This window comes from Lygodium microphyllum, chromosome 1 (assembly GCF_053477565.2).
Source record: "Lygodium microphyllum isolate KBCC chromosome 1, Lygodium_microphyllum_v1.1.10, whole genome shotgun sequence".
Taxonomy (NCBI): Eukaryota; Viridiplantae; Streptophyta; class Polypodiopsida; order Schizaeales; family Lygodiaceae; genus Lygodium; species Lygodium microphyllum.
The window spans coordinates 58753567-58773094 of record NC_141135.1 but is presented as its reverse complement, the minus strand read 5'-3'; the positions used below and the strand labels follow the sequence as shown (position 1 = coordinate 58773094).

At 43.5% G+C, this 19528-nt stretch overlaps 1 protein-coding gene across 10 annotated transcripts in view; it reads left to right on the top strand.

The window, feature by feature from the left end:
* Positions 1-19528, top strand: part of LOC148041156 (uncharacterized) — a 109103-nt gene that overhangs the window by 31131 nt on the left and 58444 nt on the right. For 7 of the 10 annotated variants that reach the window (XR_015690745.1, XR_015690743.1, XM_087677118.1 and 4 more), the window contains exons 3-6: positions 630-714; positions 822-897; positions 12791-12961; positions 16868-16970. Coding sequence is in view for 8 of the 10 variants with exons in the window: in XM_087677118.1 (XP_087533244.1) it covers positions 630-714; positions 822-897; positions 12791-12961; positions 16868-16970 (435 nt within the window). In the remaining 2 variants the exon portion in view is untranslated. Of the gene's footprint in view, positions 1-586; positions 715-821; positions 898-12790; positions 12962-16867; positions 16971-19528 lie in introns of all 10 variants that reach the window. The other 3 variants (XM_087677103.1, XM_087677107.1, XM_087677111.1) reach the window with 3 other exon arrangements.

Below are 19528 nucleotides of genomic sequence, written 5' to 3'. Positions count from 1 at the left end.
TGCGCAGATCATTTATGTTTCTCCTCTCTTTACTTTCTTCTCCTCCTCTCTTCAGATATGCAAATGTCTTCTTCTATCAAGAATTCTACCATAGTTTTGATTTTCATCTGAGATTAGTTTGGTTTTTTGTTGCATTTTTTCCTATCTAAAATTATGAAATAAAGGTTCTGCTTGTAGTTGTGGTTCCCTAACTGCTACACTATTTCAAGGAACCTGTTGCATGTCTGCTGTGAGCATGTAACATCAAAGTTGCCACCATCAATTGGTTGTTATAATGGAGTGCAACTAATCCAACAAAAGTGGATTTGCCTTGTTAAAATAGATATTGTGGATATATATAAATATGCTCTAAATTGAAGATATAATAAATATTTTAGTTACATGTGTATGCATGCATAAATAGAATAGCAAGATTATGGCGAAGGTTTAACAGTGAAAGGAGAAGTTGAAAGAAGCAATAAAGTGAAGGAAAAAGGCAGAAAGGTCATTGAAGTTTCTGAGAGGATTCTCATCAAAATATTTAATAGAGCTAACAAAACAAATGCCCCTTGTTTTCTCTTGCTTCGGCAACCTTTTTTTTTTCCAGAGAATTCTTTGGCAACATTTAATCTGCATCTCTTTTGATAAAGGGATTCAGTGTGAAGTTCTGGAATGTACTTGGGAGAATGGCAGACCGACACAAGGTCGATTACAAGAAGAGGCTCGTGAGGCAAGGTTATTGTAACTTTCTAAAAATAAATATTGAGTCATCCATTTTAAAATTTGGGCCAGGTATTTGTTCTGCAAGCAGTGCGAAACACCTAGGTTTCTCAATGCTGCAGGTACAGGCTTCTTGAAGGTGCATGTAGAAAGAACAAACTGGCATTTCTTCTAACTGCTCATCATGTAGATGACCAGGTTAGTAACCATTGGACTAGTGAGAAGCTGAAATTGAACACAACTGATCAGCTCAAGGCCTTCTGTAAGAACTGAACCTGCCTTTTTTTGTGACTTGAGGATACTTCATACTGATTTATGTTGACTGTTTACTCAAGTGTCAGGTTATGAAAAATAGTAGATAATTGATTTTAATTTATGCTTATTTCATTTACTCAGCGTCTACAATTTAGGAAGCTGCTGATTGTTTATGATCAGCTTGGTTTAGTTGATTTGCTACAAAGCTGAATTTGACTGTTTATCATCTTGTCTTGATCACATCAATAAAAGATGAACCAGATATCTCTGGAAGAAGCTAGGATTTCACAACACTTAGATAATTTTACTTGTATGTGACAAAATATGAGTTTGGAAGAAATTTGCAAATAGAGAAAAATTTCCCAAGTTTGGGGCATGATTGACAAGTGGGCAGAAGTCTTCAACTGGATGTATGGAAATGTGTTGTTGATTATTCTACATACATAAAGTGTGAGTAATAAAGTAAAAGTGCCATATATAAATGCATGCTACTTGTCAAAATAAACAATCGACTAAATTTGAAAAATTAGATGCGAAACTATGAATGCCTAAAAGTGACCAAACCAGGGCGGAAGGAAGAACTCAATGCAAAACATGAACAACTTAAGTGCATATTCCTAAAGATATTATCCTTCTTTGCACTTTCTCTCTCTTCCATCTTTCCAAGCTAAAGATGACTTTCCACCTTTTTGGGCTACGGTATTAATTTATTACCGCTTAGGGTTTTAGGTGTGTATCCATCTCTATACTGCCCCTTTCAAGGTCTTCACCATATAGGTTAGGCCTTCCACCACATTGGCTAAGGTAATTATCCTCAACCACAAAGGGCTAGGAATGAAATGTAAAATGAAAGCCTAATGTTTCAAAGTCAGGCACTATCTAGGTTTATGGTTCAATAGGCAACTATCTAACAAACTGCAGTACTATAACATGCCTGAGATGAGAGTTAAGTTTTGATAGGAATACTAGGTAGTGAATACATCTCCTGTCATGTGTTGGAAATTGATGAGAGGATTAGATGTTTGAGCTTGTAGGGTGCTTGCTACACCATCAAACTTTGGAGGCAGTTTGTAGGGAATAGTCCCTAGCAAGTAAGCTTTGGGTGGAGTGGGCTGCATGTTCCAAGGTTGATCCTAGATCTGTGTCACCTAGTGAATGAATGCTCATTAGACTTAGGGACTTTCGAGTTCCCTCCCTTGTTTCGAGGCAAGAGAGCTAGCTGAGAGAAGTTTTGATAAGGTATATTCCATGGGACATCAAAAACAGGCGAGACTTAGTTGTTGTCCCTTGGAAAGTAGATGGAGACTTCAACATGGTTGAGGCCTTGGAAGGATAGGAGAGGCATATGTATAGAGACTATTAGCGCAGGAGAATAGGTTGCATGGGAGGAGCTCATAATTTAGATTAGAGGACATGCTCCTCAGCTTACAGCTGAGTTTGGTAGATCCACATTCTCACTTCTCTGGGAGAGATAGGGCAGCAAGAGCTAGGGTCTTTTCTAGGATTGATAGTGTAAAGAAATACTCATCTACGAACAACAAACACAATTGCATGACAAACCATGGACCGATAAAGAACTTAGTAGGGTTAGGGTAACTTAGAGACAATGAACATAGAAGATGAATGAAGAATAATGAATAAATACAATGCTCATGCAGAAAACACACTATGCAAAGTGAATGCAAAACCTTGAACTCATCTGTCTCTAGGATTGGGGCAGAGAGTGTGAGTTGGAGAGTGTTTTGTTCTTTGCATGGATGCCGAAATGCAGCATGCAGCCTTTGAAAGTATACAGCAGCAGCAAATGCAGATTTGGAGAGTTTGGATTAGTGCTGGACAGGTTTGGGACAGCTTGAATGGTAGGCAGAAGCACAAAATGTGTGAAAATGAGGTGGGCAGCTGCTGGAGACTGAAAACACAGTATTGAATGATGTATGGCAGGCTGGCTGGATGAAGAAAACACAGGCAGAAACTTGTTGTTCAGCAGCAAACACTGCCTATGGAGGTCGCTCAACTGGTGGTGATGGCTGGCAACTGTGGTAGCAGGCTGAAAAACTCCCACCAGTAGCTATATGCAGCAGATGGAGGGCTGGAAGCAGGCACCAAGCTGTAGACAGCACGCTCAAACTGAGATATCTGCCGGAAGGGGTGTGAATAGCAGAGAATAGGTGCCAACAATTTGCAAAATAAGGATGGACTGAGTGGTAGGCAGCCTATTTATTTATAGAGGGCTGGAAGCAGGCACCAAGCTGTAGACAGCAAGCTCGAACTGAGATATCTGCCGGAAGGGGTGTGGATAGCAGAGAATAGGTGCCAACAATTTGCAAAATAAGGATGGACTGAGTGGTAGGCAGCCTATTTATTTATAGATGAGTGGATCCTCCTAACTTAGGGTTTGACTTTTGGGACATAGACGCACTCTAGGAATGAATTTCTTTTTAATGAAAGTTTGGTAATAATTGAGTTTTGGGGCTGTAATAAAGAGCTATAAGTGTATAATGCATTTTCAGCTCAACAAACATGGTCTACGTCGATGATTGGGCTTGTGACAGAGGTGGACTGCATGGCATCATTCCTAGGATCACTCTCTTGGACCATTCATTGGTTCAACTAGTTTATTTTGAGAGAGTCAAATGACCTCACTTTAGTGTTAGGATTCCAAATGACATGCGCCAGAAGAAGCTCAAAGAGTTAGTCACCAAGATTTGGAGAGCTAGACCCTTCTCAATTGGGGGGCCACTAGAGGCTTGGACGAGAGCCTACAAGAGATTATTTCTTCCTTCAAAGAGGACGCTATGAGGAGACATGGCCTCACACAGAGAGAGAGAGAGAGAGAGAGAGAGAGAGAGAGAGAGAGAGAGAGAGAGCCAATGTACTCCAGGGGGGGGGGTGTTGAGAAACCCTTCACCCTTCACCCGCAGTTTGTGTTTTGCGTTTAGGGTTTGCAGCCCCAAAAAATTGACTGTGCCTATTTATAGGCCACTCTCGCATTCATTCTTTACGGCTGATCTTTCAATCCGTCACTCCCACTCTCTCTTCGTTAGTCTTTTGACACTCTCTCTCTTCCATCATCTCTCTCATCTCCACACTCTCATGGCGCCAACCTTCATCTCTAGTTGGCTGCGTTTATGGTGGTAGTGTGCTCCTCTTCGGTTGGCGTCCATCCTCCATTGTTGGCGACAACATCTTCTGTGCTGCTACACCTTGTGTTTGGAGTCCACACTCTCTTGGCGTTAGCATCCACCCTATCTGGTGTCATCCTCCACCCTTGTGGTGGCTCCACCTTCTTGCGTTTGGCTGCCAGGGAGGTTCTTGACCATTTTGCGTCTCTCCAATAGGCATCACCTTCATCAGATGCATTTGCACCTTGTGTTTGGTTCCTGGCTATTTCCCACCCTTCTTACGTCACTCCATTAGTTGGTGTCTCCCTGCTCGTAGGTACCACTCTTCATCTCTACGTTTGCAAATTCAGAGGCTCCTCACCCTTCGACGGCAGTCTCCCTGCTCCAGGCAACACCTCCTTATCTTGTGTTTGCAGACTCAGAGGCTTCTTCGACAGTGTTCTTGCACTCCAGGGCTTCCTTTGTGCTACGACACCCTTGTATCAGATTTACTTCATCAACGTGATTTATCTTTCATCATCTTTTGTGTTTCTTTTCTCTCTCAGTGTTTTCCGTACATACTCTGTGTTTTTCCCCACAAACCCTATTGTCTCTCTGGTCACTTAGTCATTTTGATATGGTATTAGAGCCGAAGGTGCTCAGAGAGCCACAAAGATTCTCCTCATCAGAGAGAAGACAAAGACCGGTGGTGGGTACAGCATCAACATCTGATTTCTCTACTATTTTCGCTGCACATTGGGAGATATCATTTTTCTCCCTCCCACCCTCTCCAATTTGCCACACCGGTACCATGGCGTCTCCATCGACAAATTGCCCTTCTATTGGGTGCTACTATTGCAGCACGAATGGTCATCCCACTGAAGATTGTCGACATCGACCTTTGCTCCCCACCCCTCCGGAGTACATGCGTCTTCCACTAGGCACTCCTTGTACCACCTCTTCTTTTTGGGCCACAGAGATCGTTCTACATCGGCTATCAAAGTATTTTGGTCAAGGCAATAAGCCGCATCCAACGCGCACTAAGTCCTTTCGAGCACACGGAGGCTCTAAGACCTTACGAGGTGATAAGCCCTCTTGGAGACCACCCCATTGCACGAAGGTTTCCCCCACCCACTTCCAGGTAAAGTGGCTTTCACAGTCCACATCTCCTCCACAGTCCACTCTCTTGAGTGCCCGCAACTATTCCCCACCCTTGGCTCATCCTGAGCCTCCTTCTTCCCCACTCTCCTCCACTTAGGTTCGAGAGGCCACTTCTAGGTGCTTTCTGGTTTTTTCTTTGGAGTCCTAGATATCTTCTTCGGCACGATTGGCGGCACTTCCTTCATCATTTGATGCTTCGCAGTCTGTGAGCCATGAGTGGTTGGATTTTCTTTCTCTCTCAGATTGGGATTCAGAGGGGGATTTTATTTCTTCAGCTTCAGAGGGGGCTCCTACTTCTACTCCTTCCAATTTAGAGAGGGACCCTATTTGCCATGAGGTTCTTCACACACCACCACCTTTCACTTTCGAGGAGTGGCTCTCCTTTGAGCAATCATTTTCTCTACTTATACCCAGGATCTAGAGGACCTACGTAGATCAAGGCCCTTGGATCTTCAGTAGCGACTTGGTGACTAGGCCTTCGTATTCCTTTCAGCATGGAGTCATGGAGCTAGTGGCTTCTCTCCCGATTTTGAGTTTTGGGTTCTACAGCTCATCCAGTCTCTTGACTATCTTCAAAGGTATCCTGTCAAGTGGTATTCTCAGATTATAGGGCGGATCTTCTTCATCCTTTGGTTAGCATGGAGTCAACTCCTGAGATCAAGTACCGGCATATCCTTATGGTTCTCGGCACCACACAAACATTCCTCCTATGCATTGCATGTTTTCATCATCTTTGTACTAGGGCGCTTGGGCAAGTGAACAATTTCCCCATGAGGGACACTGTCCAAGTGGCACTTGCTGCATGAGTATTCTTTAGCATGTAGCATTGCATCTCCACCTCACTCTTCTCTTGTTTCCCTTTTTGGGCTTGAGAGAGGGCATTGAGAAACCCTTCACCCTTCACACGCAGTTTGCGTTTTTGCATTTTGCGTTTAGGGTCTGCAACCCCAAAAAGGGGTGCCACCCTAGATTGATTGTGCCTATTTATAGGCCACTCTCTCATTCATTCTTTACGGCTGATCCTTCAATCTGTCATCTACCATCATCTCTATCTTTCATCATCTCTCTCTTTCCTCTCCTACCACCATCTCCACACTCTCCTGGCGCCAGCCTTCATCTCCAGTTGGCTGCGTTTATGATGGTAGTGTGCTCCGCTTCACGTGGTGTCCATCCTCCATTATCGGTGACATCATCTTCTGTGCTCCTACACCCTTCACATGCAGTTTGAGTTTTGCGTTTTGTGTTTAGGGTTTCACAGTGGACAGCCCCAAAAAGGGGCTGGGTGCCCATAGTGGGGCGCCACCCTAGAGTGTCTCTTGCCTATTTATAGGCTGCCTCTATCACTCATTCTTTACGGCCGATTCATTCAGTCCGTCACCTCTTCTCCCCAACCTCTCCATTGTCCTCACACCCCTTCAGGAGGACATTGCGGTTCATGGTTCGTGGCTGTCTTCATCATCTTCCTTGTGCTACAACACCCTTGTTCCCTTGTATCACATTCACTCCATAATTTAGAACTTCATCATTCCATCCATCAGAGTTTCTTCTCTCTTCTCTTCTCTTCTCTTCTCCATGTTTGCCGAGTTCACTCTGTGTTCCTCCTCGCAAACCCTACTGTCATACTGGTACGTCATCTTTTGACATGGTATCAGAGCTGGATCTGCTCAAACAGCGGCAAAGATCCTCCACTCCAGTGATAGCAAAGACCGGTGGTGGGTTTGGCATCCACTTCTCTTCTTCTTCCGTTACATCAAAATCTCGTTTTTGCAGGTTTCAGGTGTTTTCAGCTTGCTGCCCACACCCCTTTTGCAGAGAACATCGTAGTCTTAGCTGTCCCTTGCTGTCATCTAAAGTCTGCCGCCTGTTTCTAGCCTTCCAACCGCAGTCTGCAGCCGTTTACAGTAGAGCGACTGTTGCTGATCGCTCTTCATTTAGAAAACAATCTCGTTTTTGCAGATTTCAGGTATTTCAGCTTGCTGCCCACACCCCGAACGTGGAGGACATCGCGGTCCAAGCTTGCCATTGCTGTCTATAATAGTTTGGTGCCTGTTTTCAGCCTACCACACATTGTTCGGAGTTGATTTTAGCATACTGATTGCCGTTGTTGGTTTTTCCTGCGTTTTTAGTCTTTCTCTCTCCTCACTTGCGTTTTTCTATTGGTTGCAACCTCTTACTGTTGGTAGCATCCTCCTCCCATTGGTAGCTCACTTCCAGCCCTTCCACTGCCCTCCCACCCCTTGCAGTGGACATTGCAGTTTGTGCTTTATACTGCCCTCACACCCCTTGAGGCGGACATTGCGGTTCGCGGTTCGTGGCTGACCTCTTCCACCTCTTTCTTCTTCAACAAGGCACACTGGTATCCATGGCTTCTTTACCAACATATGACTAGACTATTGGGTGCTTCTACTGTGGGATCATGGGACAGACCATTGATGCTGGTCGACTTCGACCTTTGGTCCCCACCCCCTAGAGTATATGCATCTTCCACCAAGCACTCCTTGTGCCACCTTTCCTTTCTGGGCCACAGAGATTCTTCTGCATCGGCTATCAGAGTACTATGCTCGAGGCAATAAGACGCATCCGATGCGCACTAAGTCCTTTCGAGCACATGGAGGATCGATTGGTGCTACGACCTCCTAGAGATCGTTGCAATGCCAACGGTAATCTTTTTCCATCTATTTTCGGGTACAGTGGCTACCACGGCCCACAGTTCTGCAGCTCGCTCCATCGAGAGATAATGATTGTTTGATACCATTTTCTTGTCAGTCCGCTCCTTCGAGAGACAGAGGCTGCTTGACTCCTTTCTCTTCTTCGGCTTCCCAGTCCGCTCCATTGAGAAGTAGCGACTGTTGCTCACTCATTGCTCAGTGTGAGCCCCACCCTTCACCCTCATCTACTCAGGTTCGAGAGGCCACCTTTGGGAGTTCTTCACCACCCCAGATACCTTCTTTGGCACGATTGGTAGCACTTCCTTTATCCTTAGACATTTCAGAGTTCGTGATCCATGAGTTTTTGGATTCCCTATCTACCTCAGAGGGGGATTAAGAGGGGGATGATCTTTCTTTGCCTTCTAAGGGGGCATCTACATCTACTGCGACTTCAGAGGGGGCTCCTATTCCTCAAGTTTCAAAGGGGGTCCCCACCCCCTGCTCAATCCTTCGCACACCCTAGCAGAGGTCTTTTACCTTCTTTTTCTACCCTTGGATGGGGTGGTTTTCTTCGAGTGGTTATCTCACCTATTGATACCTAGGATGTTGAGGATCTACCTAGATTGGGGCCATGGAGGTTCAGCCGCGACTTGGTGATGAGGCCTTGGGATTCCTTCTTGCATGGATGCACGGAGCTAGTGTCTTCTCTCCCAAGGTTGAGTTTTGGGTTCTCTAGTTCACTTTGTCTATTATTCTTTACTACAAGTTCCCTTTCAAGTGGAAATCTTGGATCTTAGGGATCCTCTACATCTTCTTCCTCTTCTTCTCTTCTTGCCTTGGTCACTTCGTCAGCATGGAGTCACCTCCTGAGATCGAGTACAAGCATATTGGTACCACATAAAGTCCGACATTCCTCCTATGCATTGCATGTTTTCATCATCTTTGTACTAGGGCGCTTGGGCAAGTGAACAATTTCCCCACGAGGGATACTATCCAAGTGGCACCTGCTGCATGAGCATTCTTCAATATGTAGCATTGCATCTCCACACCACTCTTCTCTTGTTCCCCTTTTGGGCCTGAGAGGGGGTGTTGGGAAACCCTTCACATGCAGTTTGAGCTGTGCATTTTGTGTTTAGGGTTTCACGTTTTGTGTTTAGGGTTTAACAGTGGATGGCTCCAAAAAGGGGCTGGGCGCCCACAGTGGGGCGCCATCCTAGACAGTCTCTTGCCTATTTATAGGTTGCCTCCATCACTCATTCTTTACGGCTGATTCATTTAGTTTGTCACTTCTTCTTTTCAGCCTCTCCATTGCCGTCACACCCCTTCAGGAGGCCGGATTGTCTTCATCATCTTCCTTATGCTACGGTACCCTTGTTCCCTTGTATCACATTTACTCCATGATTCAGAACTTCATCATTTCATTCATTAGAGTTTCTTCTCTCTTCTCTTCTCTTCTCCATGTTTGCCGAGTTCACTCTGTATTCTTCCCCGCAAACCCTACTGTCTCGCTAGTACGTCATCTTTTGACACCACCCTATCTCGCATCATCCTCCACCCTTCTGGCGACTCCATCTTCTTGCGTTTGGCTGCTAGGGAGGTTCTTGACCATTTGGCGTCTCTCTCCAGCAAGCGTCACCTTCATCAGAGGCAGTTGCACCTTGTGTTTGGTTTCTGGCTGCTTCCCACCCTCCTAATGTCACTCCAGCAGTTGGTGCCACCTCATCAGGCTTGCGTTTGCAGACGGAGGCTTCATTGGTTGTCTCCCTGCTCGTTGATACCACTCTTCATCCGTGCATTTGCAGATTCAGAAGCTCCTCACCCTTGGACGGCAGTCTCCCTGCTCCAGGCAACGCCTCCTCATCTTGTGTTTGCAGACTCAGAGGCTTCTTCGGCAGTGTTCCTGCACTCCAGGGCTTCCTTTGTGCTACGGCACCCTTATATCAGATTCACTTCATCAGCATGATTCATCTTTCATCATCTTTTGTGTTTCTTTTCTTTCTCAGTGTTTCCTGTACACACACCGTGTTTTCCCCCGCAAACCCTATTGTCTCTTTGGTCACTCAATCATTTTGACCGGGGGGGGGGGGGGGGGGAGGGAACCACGACTAATTGCATAAGGTCCTCAATAGGTGAGGTAGGTGGCTACATAGTACTACACAACTTTGTTAGAATCGAGGGCTAGAAACCTTGGCTATGAGAGAGATAGGGAGATGTTTTGATAGAGCACTAGAAGGGTGACCACTAATAGGAGTAGGCATGTGATGGCTCTTTTCACAGAGAAGGTTGAGAGAGAAGGCACTTTTGGCCTTGCCCTTGGGCAAGTGTCTAGGAGATGATATATTTTGAAATTACTTTTTGTTGAGCTATTGGGATCTTATCAACACATGCCTCATTGCAACTTTCGAGGAGATTATGCCATGATGAGACATGCTAGATACTATCTGAGGGGTTGGTTCATCTCATTCAAAGGATGGAATTTCCAAAGCAGTGAGTTAGAGAAGTTGTAGCTCTCTATTCTTTAGCCTATAATGAGGTTCTTTTCAAGGATCTTATAAGGAGTTGCAAGCAAAGTGATCGGTTTTCACTATGTAATCTTCAACTTGTTGAGTTGTTGGCTCATACACAAATACAGAGGCTTCGAGGCATTAGGAGGGCTAGAGCCATAATGGAGAGCAGTGGGGAGATGGTATCCCTTGAATAAAGGATTGACATAGAGACTTTGTAGACATGGATTGGGCTCGTCATCATAGGAAAGGTCCTTCTGGTAGTGGTAGCCATCAATGGAGAGTGTGTGTTTACTTTCTTAGTAGAGATGGATGGCAAACTTAGGTGAGAGGATTTGGATCAATTAGAGTTAATAGGATTCTCTCGACAGAGGATTAGAGTTGTGGCTCATTTTGACAGGACTTGGTACTTGGACCCATACCTTCAAGACTTGCATGATGGATGGATGGAGACATTGGGCATACAGGAGGAGGTTGCTACAAAGACTTTAGGGGGACCTTGGGAAGTGGGTATGGAGAGATCCATTTGCAAAAATGCCTAGGGATGCCAGTGCCCCTCTTTGGGTATCCCAGAAGGTTGGGTAGGATATAGATGAGCAGGATCAAATCGGTGCCAGTATCAGCTCAGCGATCCATTTGCAAAAATGCCTAGGGATGCCGGTGCCCCTCTTTGGGTATCCCAGTAGGTTGTTCACTTGCCCAAGCGCCCTAGTACAAAGATGATGAAATCATGCAATGCAAAGGGTAAGGTACAACAGGGGGGAAAGCTGATATCAAGGATGAAGTGTTGAAGCCGGTAGAATACCAAGAAGGGTAGGAACCCCCTCTCAACCTTGATGTAGATGTCGAAGAAGAAAGAGGAGCCTGACGTCGGTCTTCATATGGTGTTTTGCTGCAGGTGGGAACTGAAGCTGCAGAACGGACTATAGTGTCGTTGATCATATTTTTATCCATGTGAAGGAGGATGGTGGTGTGGTAACAATAGTCGCCGGTGGAAACAGCTTAGGATCTGCTCAAGTGGTGCTCAGCACAATGAGATGCAAAGTATGCTACATGCTGAAGAATGCTCATGCAGCAGGTGTCACTTTGACAATGTCCCTCATGGGCAGTAGCATCACCAATCTTTCACTCATTGAATTTTTGAGTATGTGCTGCATTTGATTGTTTTTCTTCGAGGAGCTTGTGCACATCAGGATCTCCTTATCAGCCTTCTATCTCCTTCAAGCTCCTTTTAAGATTCTTGATGTGGGAGTACAAGCAGCTCTGGGACCTAGGTTTGTAGTAGCATAAGCTTATGAAGTAGGTCCAGCGTAGCTGGTACGAGGAGTCCTGATGCAAAGTACACACTCTTGAAATATGCTTCACTCAAAATAAACAGGTCTTTCATAGCCAGATTTGTCAACATCTTGACCTCTAGGCTTTGGACAATAAGAAGTAGTTCCTTCACTTGTGAACAGCTGTGATCTCTTTGTATGTCAACTTATCTTGATAGCACTTTGCAACTTCCTAGTAAGGTTGTCATGCCTTTGAAACAAGGCTATTTCTTTGGAGGTGTATAATTAGAGTGTACCAGGCTTTTTTTTTTCTCTGGTTTTTTGTGTCTGTTTGCTTGTTTTTTTTTTTTTTTTTTTTTTTTTTTTTTTTGGGGGGGGGGGGGGGGGGTGTGTGCGGCGGGGGGGAATTAACAGAAACGTAGCATATCCTGGCCTCATTATTTGAAATGTTTACATTCTATAGATGGATATAGTCCCACATCTGTGTATTTGCCTAGTCACTGGAAAACTATTAGATAGACTCCGTCAACAATTGCTTGCCAGATTTCTTGCTTACAGATGATTTGCTTCCGTTGTTTTATGGAATTCTCATGGTTTCAGATGTGCAGGTTTGGTTGGTGATAGGATCTTGGCTGTTGCATGAATTTTTGCACAAGAGGTGGTCTATCCATGATTGCATTCCCTGTGATTCTGTTGGTCTAACTTTGTGTCGGTTTTCTTGTTTGGATGTTTCTTAGATGATGTGTAAGTAGGTAAGCTTCAATATATAGGTGGCATGCATAAGCATATTTGTTCTCTTCTAAAGCTTGTCTTCTTCAAAATAATCAAAAACATGTGTTCAATTGGTATGATCTGTTTATCCTGTTATTTTCAAATGTATCTGAATAAGATACTGCTTGATGCTTCAAGAAACAAATGGAGGTAAGTTGAATCTTATGTTGAAAGCATCTAGAATTATCCATCACTTTGTAATTTCACAGGTGTTACTGGACAATATCATAATTGAATTTAAATCACCTCATGCATGGTGAAAGGAAGATTAAATTTATGTCTTGGAGTGATGGCTAGACTTTCCTGTGTCCTGCCATGAGCCGTACTGTTTACAAAATCTGTTTAATCTGAACTCAAGATGATTTTTTAAACTGCAGATGGAACTTTTCATCATAAGGTTGTCACGGCATAGTGGCTTGCCTGGACTTGCAGGCATACCCTTTGTGTCTGAGATGTTTAGGCACATGCCCGATTACAACAATGAGGTGGTTGACAGATTGCTATTGGTGCGGCCATTGTTGGACTTTAAGAAAGAGGACCTCTATGAAGTAAGATGATTAGTTTACCAAGAAATCCTCTCAATGTTCAGTGTTGCTTTTTGGTGTACTGGTTGACATAAATGGCAACTTTGCAAAAGCATTAGTGAAGAGCAAAGCAATCATCTTGCAATTATTTTGGCCAAGTGCAATGCTTGTATTGGTTTTCAAAACAAATTGTAATGAAATCATGTCATACACCTCATGAGTCCATGTTAATGTTGGAAAACTTATTGCCACTCAAATCACTTAATAGAGGCTAAGTTAATTCCCAACATATAATAAAAAACACAAGATTAACTATAACATCTTTAGGGGGGTTGGGGGTCGGAGGGGAGTGCGAACGAGTAGGATGGGGAAGGAGAGCCTGAAGGGTGTGGGAAGGGGGTTGCCCTATGAAGTCTGAAAAGATAACGTATCTCCATATACCATGAGTACCAAAAAACAGATAGGACAAAACATAGTAAATGAAATATTAAAATTAGTCAGTCCACAGAGGATGGCTTTGTGCATGGTTGCTGCAGCATGGCACTCAAATGTGCCGAGGTTGAATGCCATGAGAGTAAGGGCTTGTGGCCTTGATGGCGTGGGAATGGATGAGGTCCATTAGGGTGGGGTATTCAGCTTGACATGCTTTGCTTAGCATCACCCCCCTTGCATCTATCTTGTGTGTCTATAGAACTGTGGTATTCATCAGGACAAGGGATATGGCAGTTTGAAGTCCATGTAGAGACCTTTGCAGTCACATTTTAGAGTCCCAATCTATTTGCTAGCTGCCTCACGGACTCTAGGCCTAACTCTTTGAAATCTTAATAAGGAATGATGCATAAACCTAATCTGTGAGTAAAGTTATGTTTGCATTTACAAATGCAGAATATCCACTTATGTGCTCATTGACAAGGTTTCTTTTGCAAGGGGAGAAAATCTCAAAAGTCAAAAAGGCCTTTTTGACCAATTTTAAGGAGACATTTGGTGAAAATTGGGCTGGATTACCATGTCATGTCTAAGTTAAGAAAAAAAGAGATGAGAAAAATCTTGATCTATAACTCAACACCTTGGGAAAAACTTAATGAGGTAAAGTTACAAGATAAGCCCTACAAAGGAAGCAGGGAGAACTGTGCCAAAAAGTCATCCAAAGTCCTCCACTAACTGGGGGTATTCTACCGCCAATGCAGGAAACAATAGGGTGACTGGATGTCTGAGAAAACTGTTGTGGAGCGCAGATGACTCCATTGTGAAGCCGCTATACCAAGGAACGATGTAGATGACCCCCTTCGTGGAGGCATAGGGCGATCTCTCCACCAACTCACAGGCTGCGTCCGCAGAGGTTAATTATTGGTTGGTGGAATTAAAATTTTAAGCAATAGAATAATTATTAAATTAATTTTGAGAATATTAATTTATTAAGCTGGATAATGTTGGAAAATGGGATTAGAAGGTTTCCACTTGGCAAAACTTATCCATGTAAGTGGGAAAAACGTTTTTAGGGGATGGTGGAAGTCTATTCCAACCATTGTGAGAGAGGAGACTGTTAAAGAGCAAGGAGAGGCTACTGATGTGATTCGTAGCCATCAGAGAACAGTCCTAAAGCATGTGTTAGCAGTTTGGAGACCTCTAAGAGTAAGTGACAGTAGCAGAAGGTCCCTTTGGTGCAGATGACAGCATACAAGAGGGTCTTTTTGGTGGTTCTAAGCTATAGGTGATAGCTTCCATGGTGGTTTGAGCAAGGTAGTAGCTTTTTAGTGTTTCTCATGATGAAACTTTGAAAATTCTCTCTATACAACATTCTCTCTCATCTCTCAAGTTATCTTAGCATTTTCCAAGAGTTTGAGCCATTAAAGGGAGAGATTTCAATCAATCTTTGCTGTAAATCCTAATTTACATTAGGGTTTGATAGCCACCTCGGGATACATGCTCAGAGTTGAGGGCTTAGGACTTGAATTCCAGTAGTTAAAATTTAGGAATTTCAAGGAGATTCAAAAGGTCAGTCAGCCAATATCAGATTTGGGGCCGAAATTGTCTTTCAAGGAGTAGGGTGAAGGCCAATCCCCAAGCAAACCAAAGGGAAAATTGGTTTGGATGCTTGCTAGTCAATTTTGATAACAAGAGGCACTTGGATTAGCAGAGGAGATCAGAGGATCTTAGTTGTACTCCTTCCATTTGCAATATAAGATAAAGAGATACTACAAGGGACACTTGTTTTGGGGCCAATAGGATGTCCAATGTCCAAAATTAAAGTGTGCATTTTCAAATTATGTGAATTTTATGCTTGCTGTAATTAGTGCTTAATCAGGTTATTTACCACCCTATCCGAGGAGGAAGGTTGGTTTCACTTATATTGAGAATTCACATACAATATCACACCACCATATAAGCATAGTATGCATGATTGATCTCAAAGCACATTCATGACACTTAGATATATCGTGCAAGATCGGAGTATTCTGGATAATATCTTCATTTCCTTTGGAGCTATAGAGTGAGCTCAACACAATGGGCAGAGGATTGTAGTGCTTCCCCTTGATTTTGAGAAAGCCTATTGGGACTTGAGGGTATCATGGCCTGGTTAGGCTTTCCTCAACAGTGGATTAATGGGTCTTAGCACTTTACAAGTCAGCCAGCAGCTGGTGATCATAGGAGAGTGGAAGGGATCCAAGTTTGAACTTGAGTGGTCAGTCAGACATGGTTGCTCTTTGGTTCCATATATATTCCTGCTCTTTACATCCTTGTGGGCACATGATTCTAGTGCTTCTCCTAGATTTTGAGAAGGCTTATGATAGGATTGATTGGCTTTTCTTGGAGGGTACCATGGCCCAATTAGGCTCTCCTCCGCATTGGATTAATGTAGGTAATGGTGGTCTATCTCCCAGCCATACAATAGGTCAAATATGACACCTCAAGGGCCGACATATTGATAGCAAACATATAAGTAGGAAAGCATCAGGTGAGGTACTTTTTTTTGTATTTGGGGGGCGGTTTTGGGGAGGTGGGGTGCAATGAACTCCCCTAGAGGTGGTGCAGGAGTGGCTTCTATCTTGGAAATCATGTTTGCTCCATTAATCTGATTGGCATTGTCTTTTGAGGCTCCTTACTTTCCAAATCTTGCTGAGTAGGACCTGTTGCTAAGGATGAGGGGAGGATTGAGGAAGAGAAGGAGGATGTGGAAGAGGTGAGGCGAAGAACTGTGTGAGGGGAATGGGTGGATGCCATAATGGAGGGAGCAGCGCACAGCAACAGGATGGCCGTGAGTCAGTTGGCAGGCTGTGCAGGCAGCTGGTAGCAATGCAAAGGCTGGCGGTCAGCATGACAGGCAGCACTCATACAGAGTATGGTGGGGCTTATTTGTAGTTCACCACTTAGAGCTCCGACTTTCATCCATTTGTCTACCACCTGTTACGGTCTGTGCTTTAGTCTTCCATCATATAGGTTAAGACACTTTTGGACCTTGCACCGCACTAGTTGATCCAATATCATCCAGTACATAGTTTAGTATTGAAATTTCAAATGAAATATGGATTAATATGGTTAAAGTCTTTCTACATTGATATCCAATCCCATTTGTTAGGATTTAGCATACAAGCCTCTAACAGACTTTTTCAATGAATTGAGCTACCCGTGGTGGATGTTCACCTTGAGTGTGCTGTTTTCCTTTCAATGTCTTCTTCATACTAGTGCAATCTGCATGTTATGCATCAAGCGCCTCTTTTTAGTTCTTGAGAAAATGTAAAAAACATTGCTTAAAACCTGGAAAGGTGCACTTGCTATGTAAGCCTCAGGCATTAATGCCATATTATTGGAAAGGTCACCTTGCATTATGCCGTGTTTACATTTATACTAGTTTGATGCATGGTTTAAAATTGATGTTTTGAAACATATTGCAGATACTGACAGGTTCTTTTTTAAATTCCATTCTTCTAGGTGTGTAGGAAGTTTTCAAAACCATGGGTTGAAGATCCAACAAATGAGAATACGATGTTTTTGCGTAACTATGTACGGAAGTTTCTGGTTGAGTGTGGGCCTTGTGAGTATCTTTGGAAATATATGTTTGGTATTGTTTGTGATGAGGATATCTATAATAGTATTATTCCTTTCTCTGGAAAAAAATTGTGTATTTCGAATCAACATGGCTGTTATTCCCTCCAAATACTACTCAACTTAGGCTGTTCCTGTTAAAATGATGTTCAATCAGTATAAAGGAGTGTGACAGCAACCAAAAACCATTAAAAGTTACATCACTTGGTTCTTACCTGGGTGTTACAAGATGTTTCAATAACTTGCTATGATTTTTGGCTTTCACTTGGCCAGAAAGCTCAATGTTTGAAAACCCGTGTATATTGTTCTATTATATGAATTCTCTGTAATGAATCTAGCACTATGCTTTTCAGTGCCCTAGTATGGATACAGACAAATTTCTCTAATGTCAACTTGGCAAAAAAAAATTGCCAGTTTCTGGACATCTCAGTTGTATACATAGCTCTTTAGCTTGGTCAATGGATTAAAACTTGGCATAGAGATCTGACAGCTTGAAAAATCTGGGGCAACTATAATCTCATTCTTCCTGCCAGCCAGCCAGCCAGTGAGAAGGGTCTATTTTTCATGTTTTCTATTTCTTCTTTTGGGGAGTCTCTCTTGTTTTGTAACCTCTAAAGCCAGTAACTTGTCTTTAAAGCACAAGAAGGCTGCAACACAAGCACCCAACAGTAAGCAGTGTTGACGTTAAGCAGTCTCACACATGTGCATGCGTTTCTACTGGTGAATCCATGGTATTAAGTCATAATAGTCTACAAAGAAGGCTATGTCCAATGGAAATACAACCATAGTCAAAAGCTATTGTGGATTGAGGTGGACCAAGGAATTCATTGAGATATGATTGGCTTAATCAAGAGCTCATCAACATAGAGTTCTAGAGATGAGAGAGACGATGATTGGGAGCTAAAATGTTGTTGTGTGTAGTGACGGGTTAGGCATGGAGATCGAGACAGTCAGTCTTTACGCGCTGTGAGAGACAGAGAGAGTGAGATAGAGCAGAGCAGAGCAGATAGTGAGATAGAGCAGAGCAGAGCAGAGAGAGCACGTTTTTAGGTACAATGACGAGAGTGTACCTTTAGGTTTTTAGATAGATATATATGTGTAAGTACAAGTGCTAAGGGTGTGTTCACACTCGAGCATTTTTAAAAGGCACGAGGCCTTTATTCCCAACAACCTCCCACCTAAAGGCAATGTGCCTGAAGAGGCGAAAAGAATCAACCAAGTCGAGGTATGTACAAAGCTGAAATACATATATCTATTCAACTCCCATCATGTGTCCGCAATGAGCAAACCGCTCTGTTGGAAGGCCCTTCGTGAGAAGGTCTACAGGATTATCATCTGTATGCACTTTGACAAGCTCAATGCTCTTGCTGTCAAGTACATCTCTAATGAAGTGGTACTTCACCTGTATGTGCTTTGTCTTTGCATGAAAGACAGGATTCCGTGCTAGCATGATAGCACTCTGACTATCACAATGGAGAACAGGTAACTCTGTGATGCCAAGCTCTCCCACCAGACGCGAAAGCCTTAATGCCTCCTTGCATGCCTTAGTGGCAGCCACATACTCTGCCTCTGTAGTAGACAATGCAACACAATTTTGTAGCCTGGAGATCCAAGAGACTGCTCCTCCTGTGAAAGTAAACACATGCCTAGAAGTGGACTTCTTGCAGTCCGCATGACCAACATAGTCTGCATCCGTAAAGCCAACAACAGATGCCTTTTGTTTTCCAAGCAGATGCACAACTCCTTTGTGCCTTTGAGGTATCTCATAAATCCTTTCACTGCATCCCAATGCTTCTTGCCAGGGGTTGCCATGTATTCGCTAACCACTCCCACTGCAAAGGCTATGTCAGGACGTGTAGCAACCATAGCATACATCAAACTGCCAACAGCTCAAGCATATGGTATCTTGGCCATTTCAGCCTTCTCATCATCAGATGTAGGGCTGTCCTATGCACTAAGTTTCACATATGGAGGCAATGGAACCCCAATTGTTTTCTCCCCTCCATATTGAAACGCTGCAAAACTTTGGAGATATACTCCTGCTGAGATAGATAGAGTAAGCCTTTCGATCTATCTCTAAGTATTCACATGCCAAGAATGTGATTTGCATCACCAAGATCCTTCATGTAAAAGCTGCTATGAAGACTTTGCTTCAATGAATCCAAGGCATGAGTATCCCTGTCAGCAACCAACATGTTATCAACGTACAAAACCAAGATAATCAGACTGCCATCTGCTACCTTCTTGGTGTACAAGTAGTGATCCACTTGACTTCTATGAAAGCCTTGGGACTGCATGAATGTATCAAACTTATGATACCATTGTCTTGGTGCTTGTTTCAGCCCTTACAAACTCCTTTTGAGTTTATATGCCATTTTTTTCTTCCCTTGTTCAACAAACCCTTCAGGCTGCTACATATATATGTCTTCATGTAGATCACCATGTAAAAACGTAGTCTTTACATCCATCTGTATGAGCTCCTTATCCTCAACTGCAACCAAGCCCAAAATGGTTCTCAATGTAGTCATCTTGGCTACAGGAGAGGCA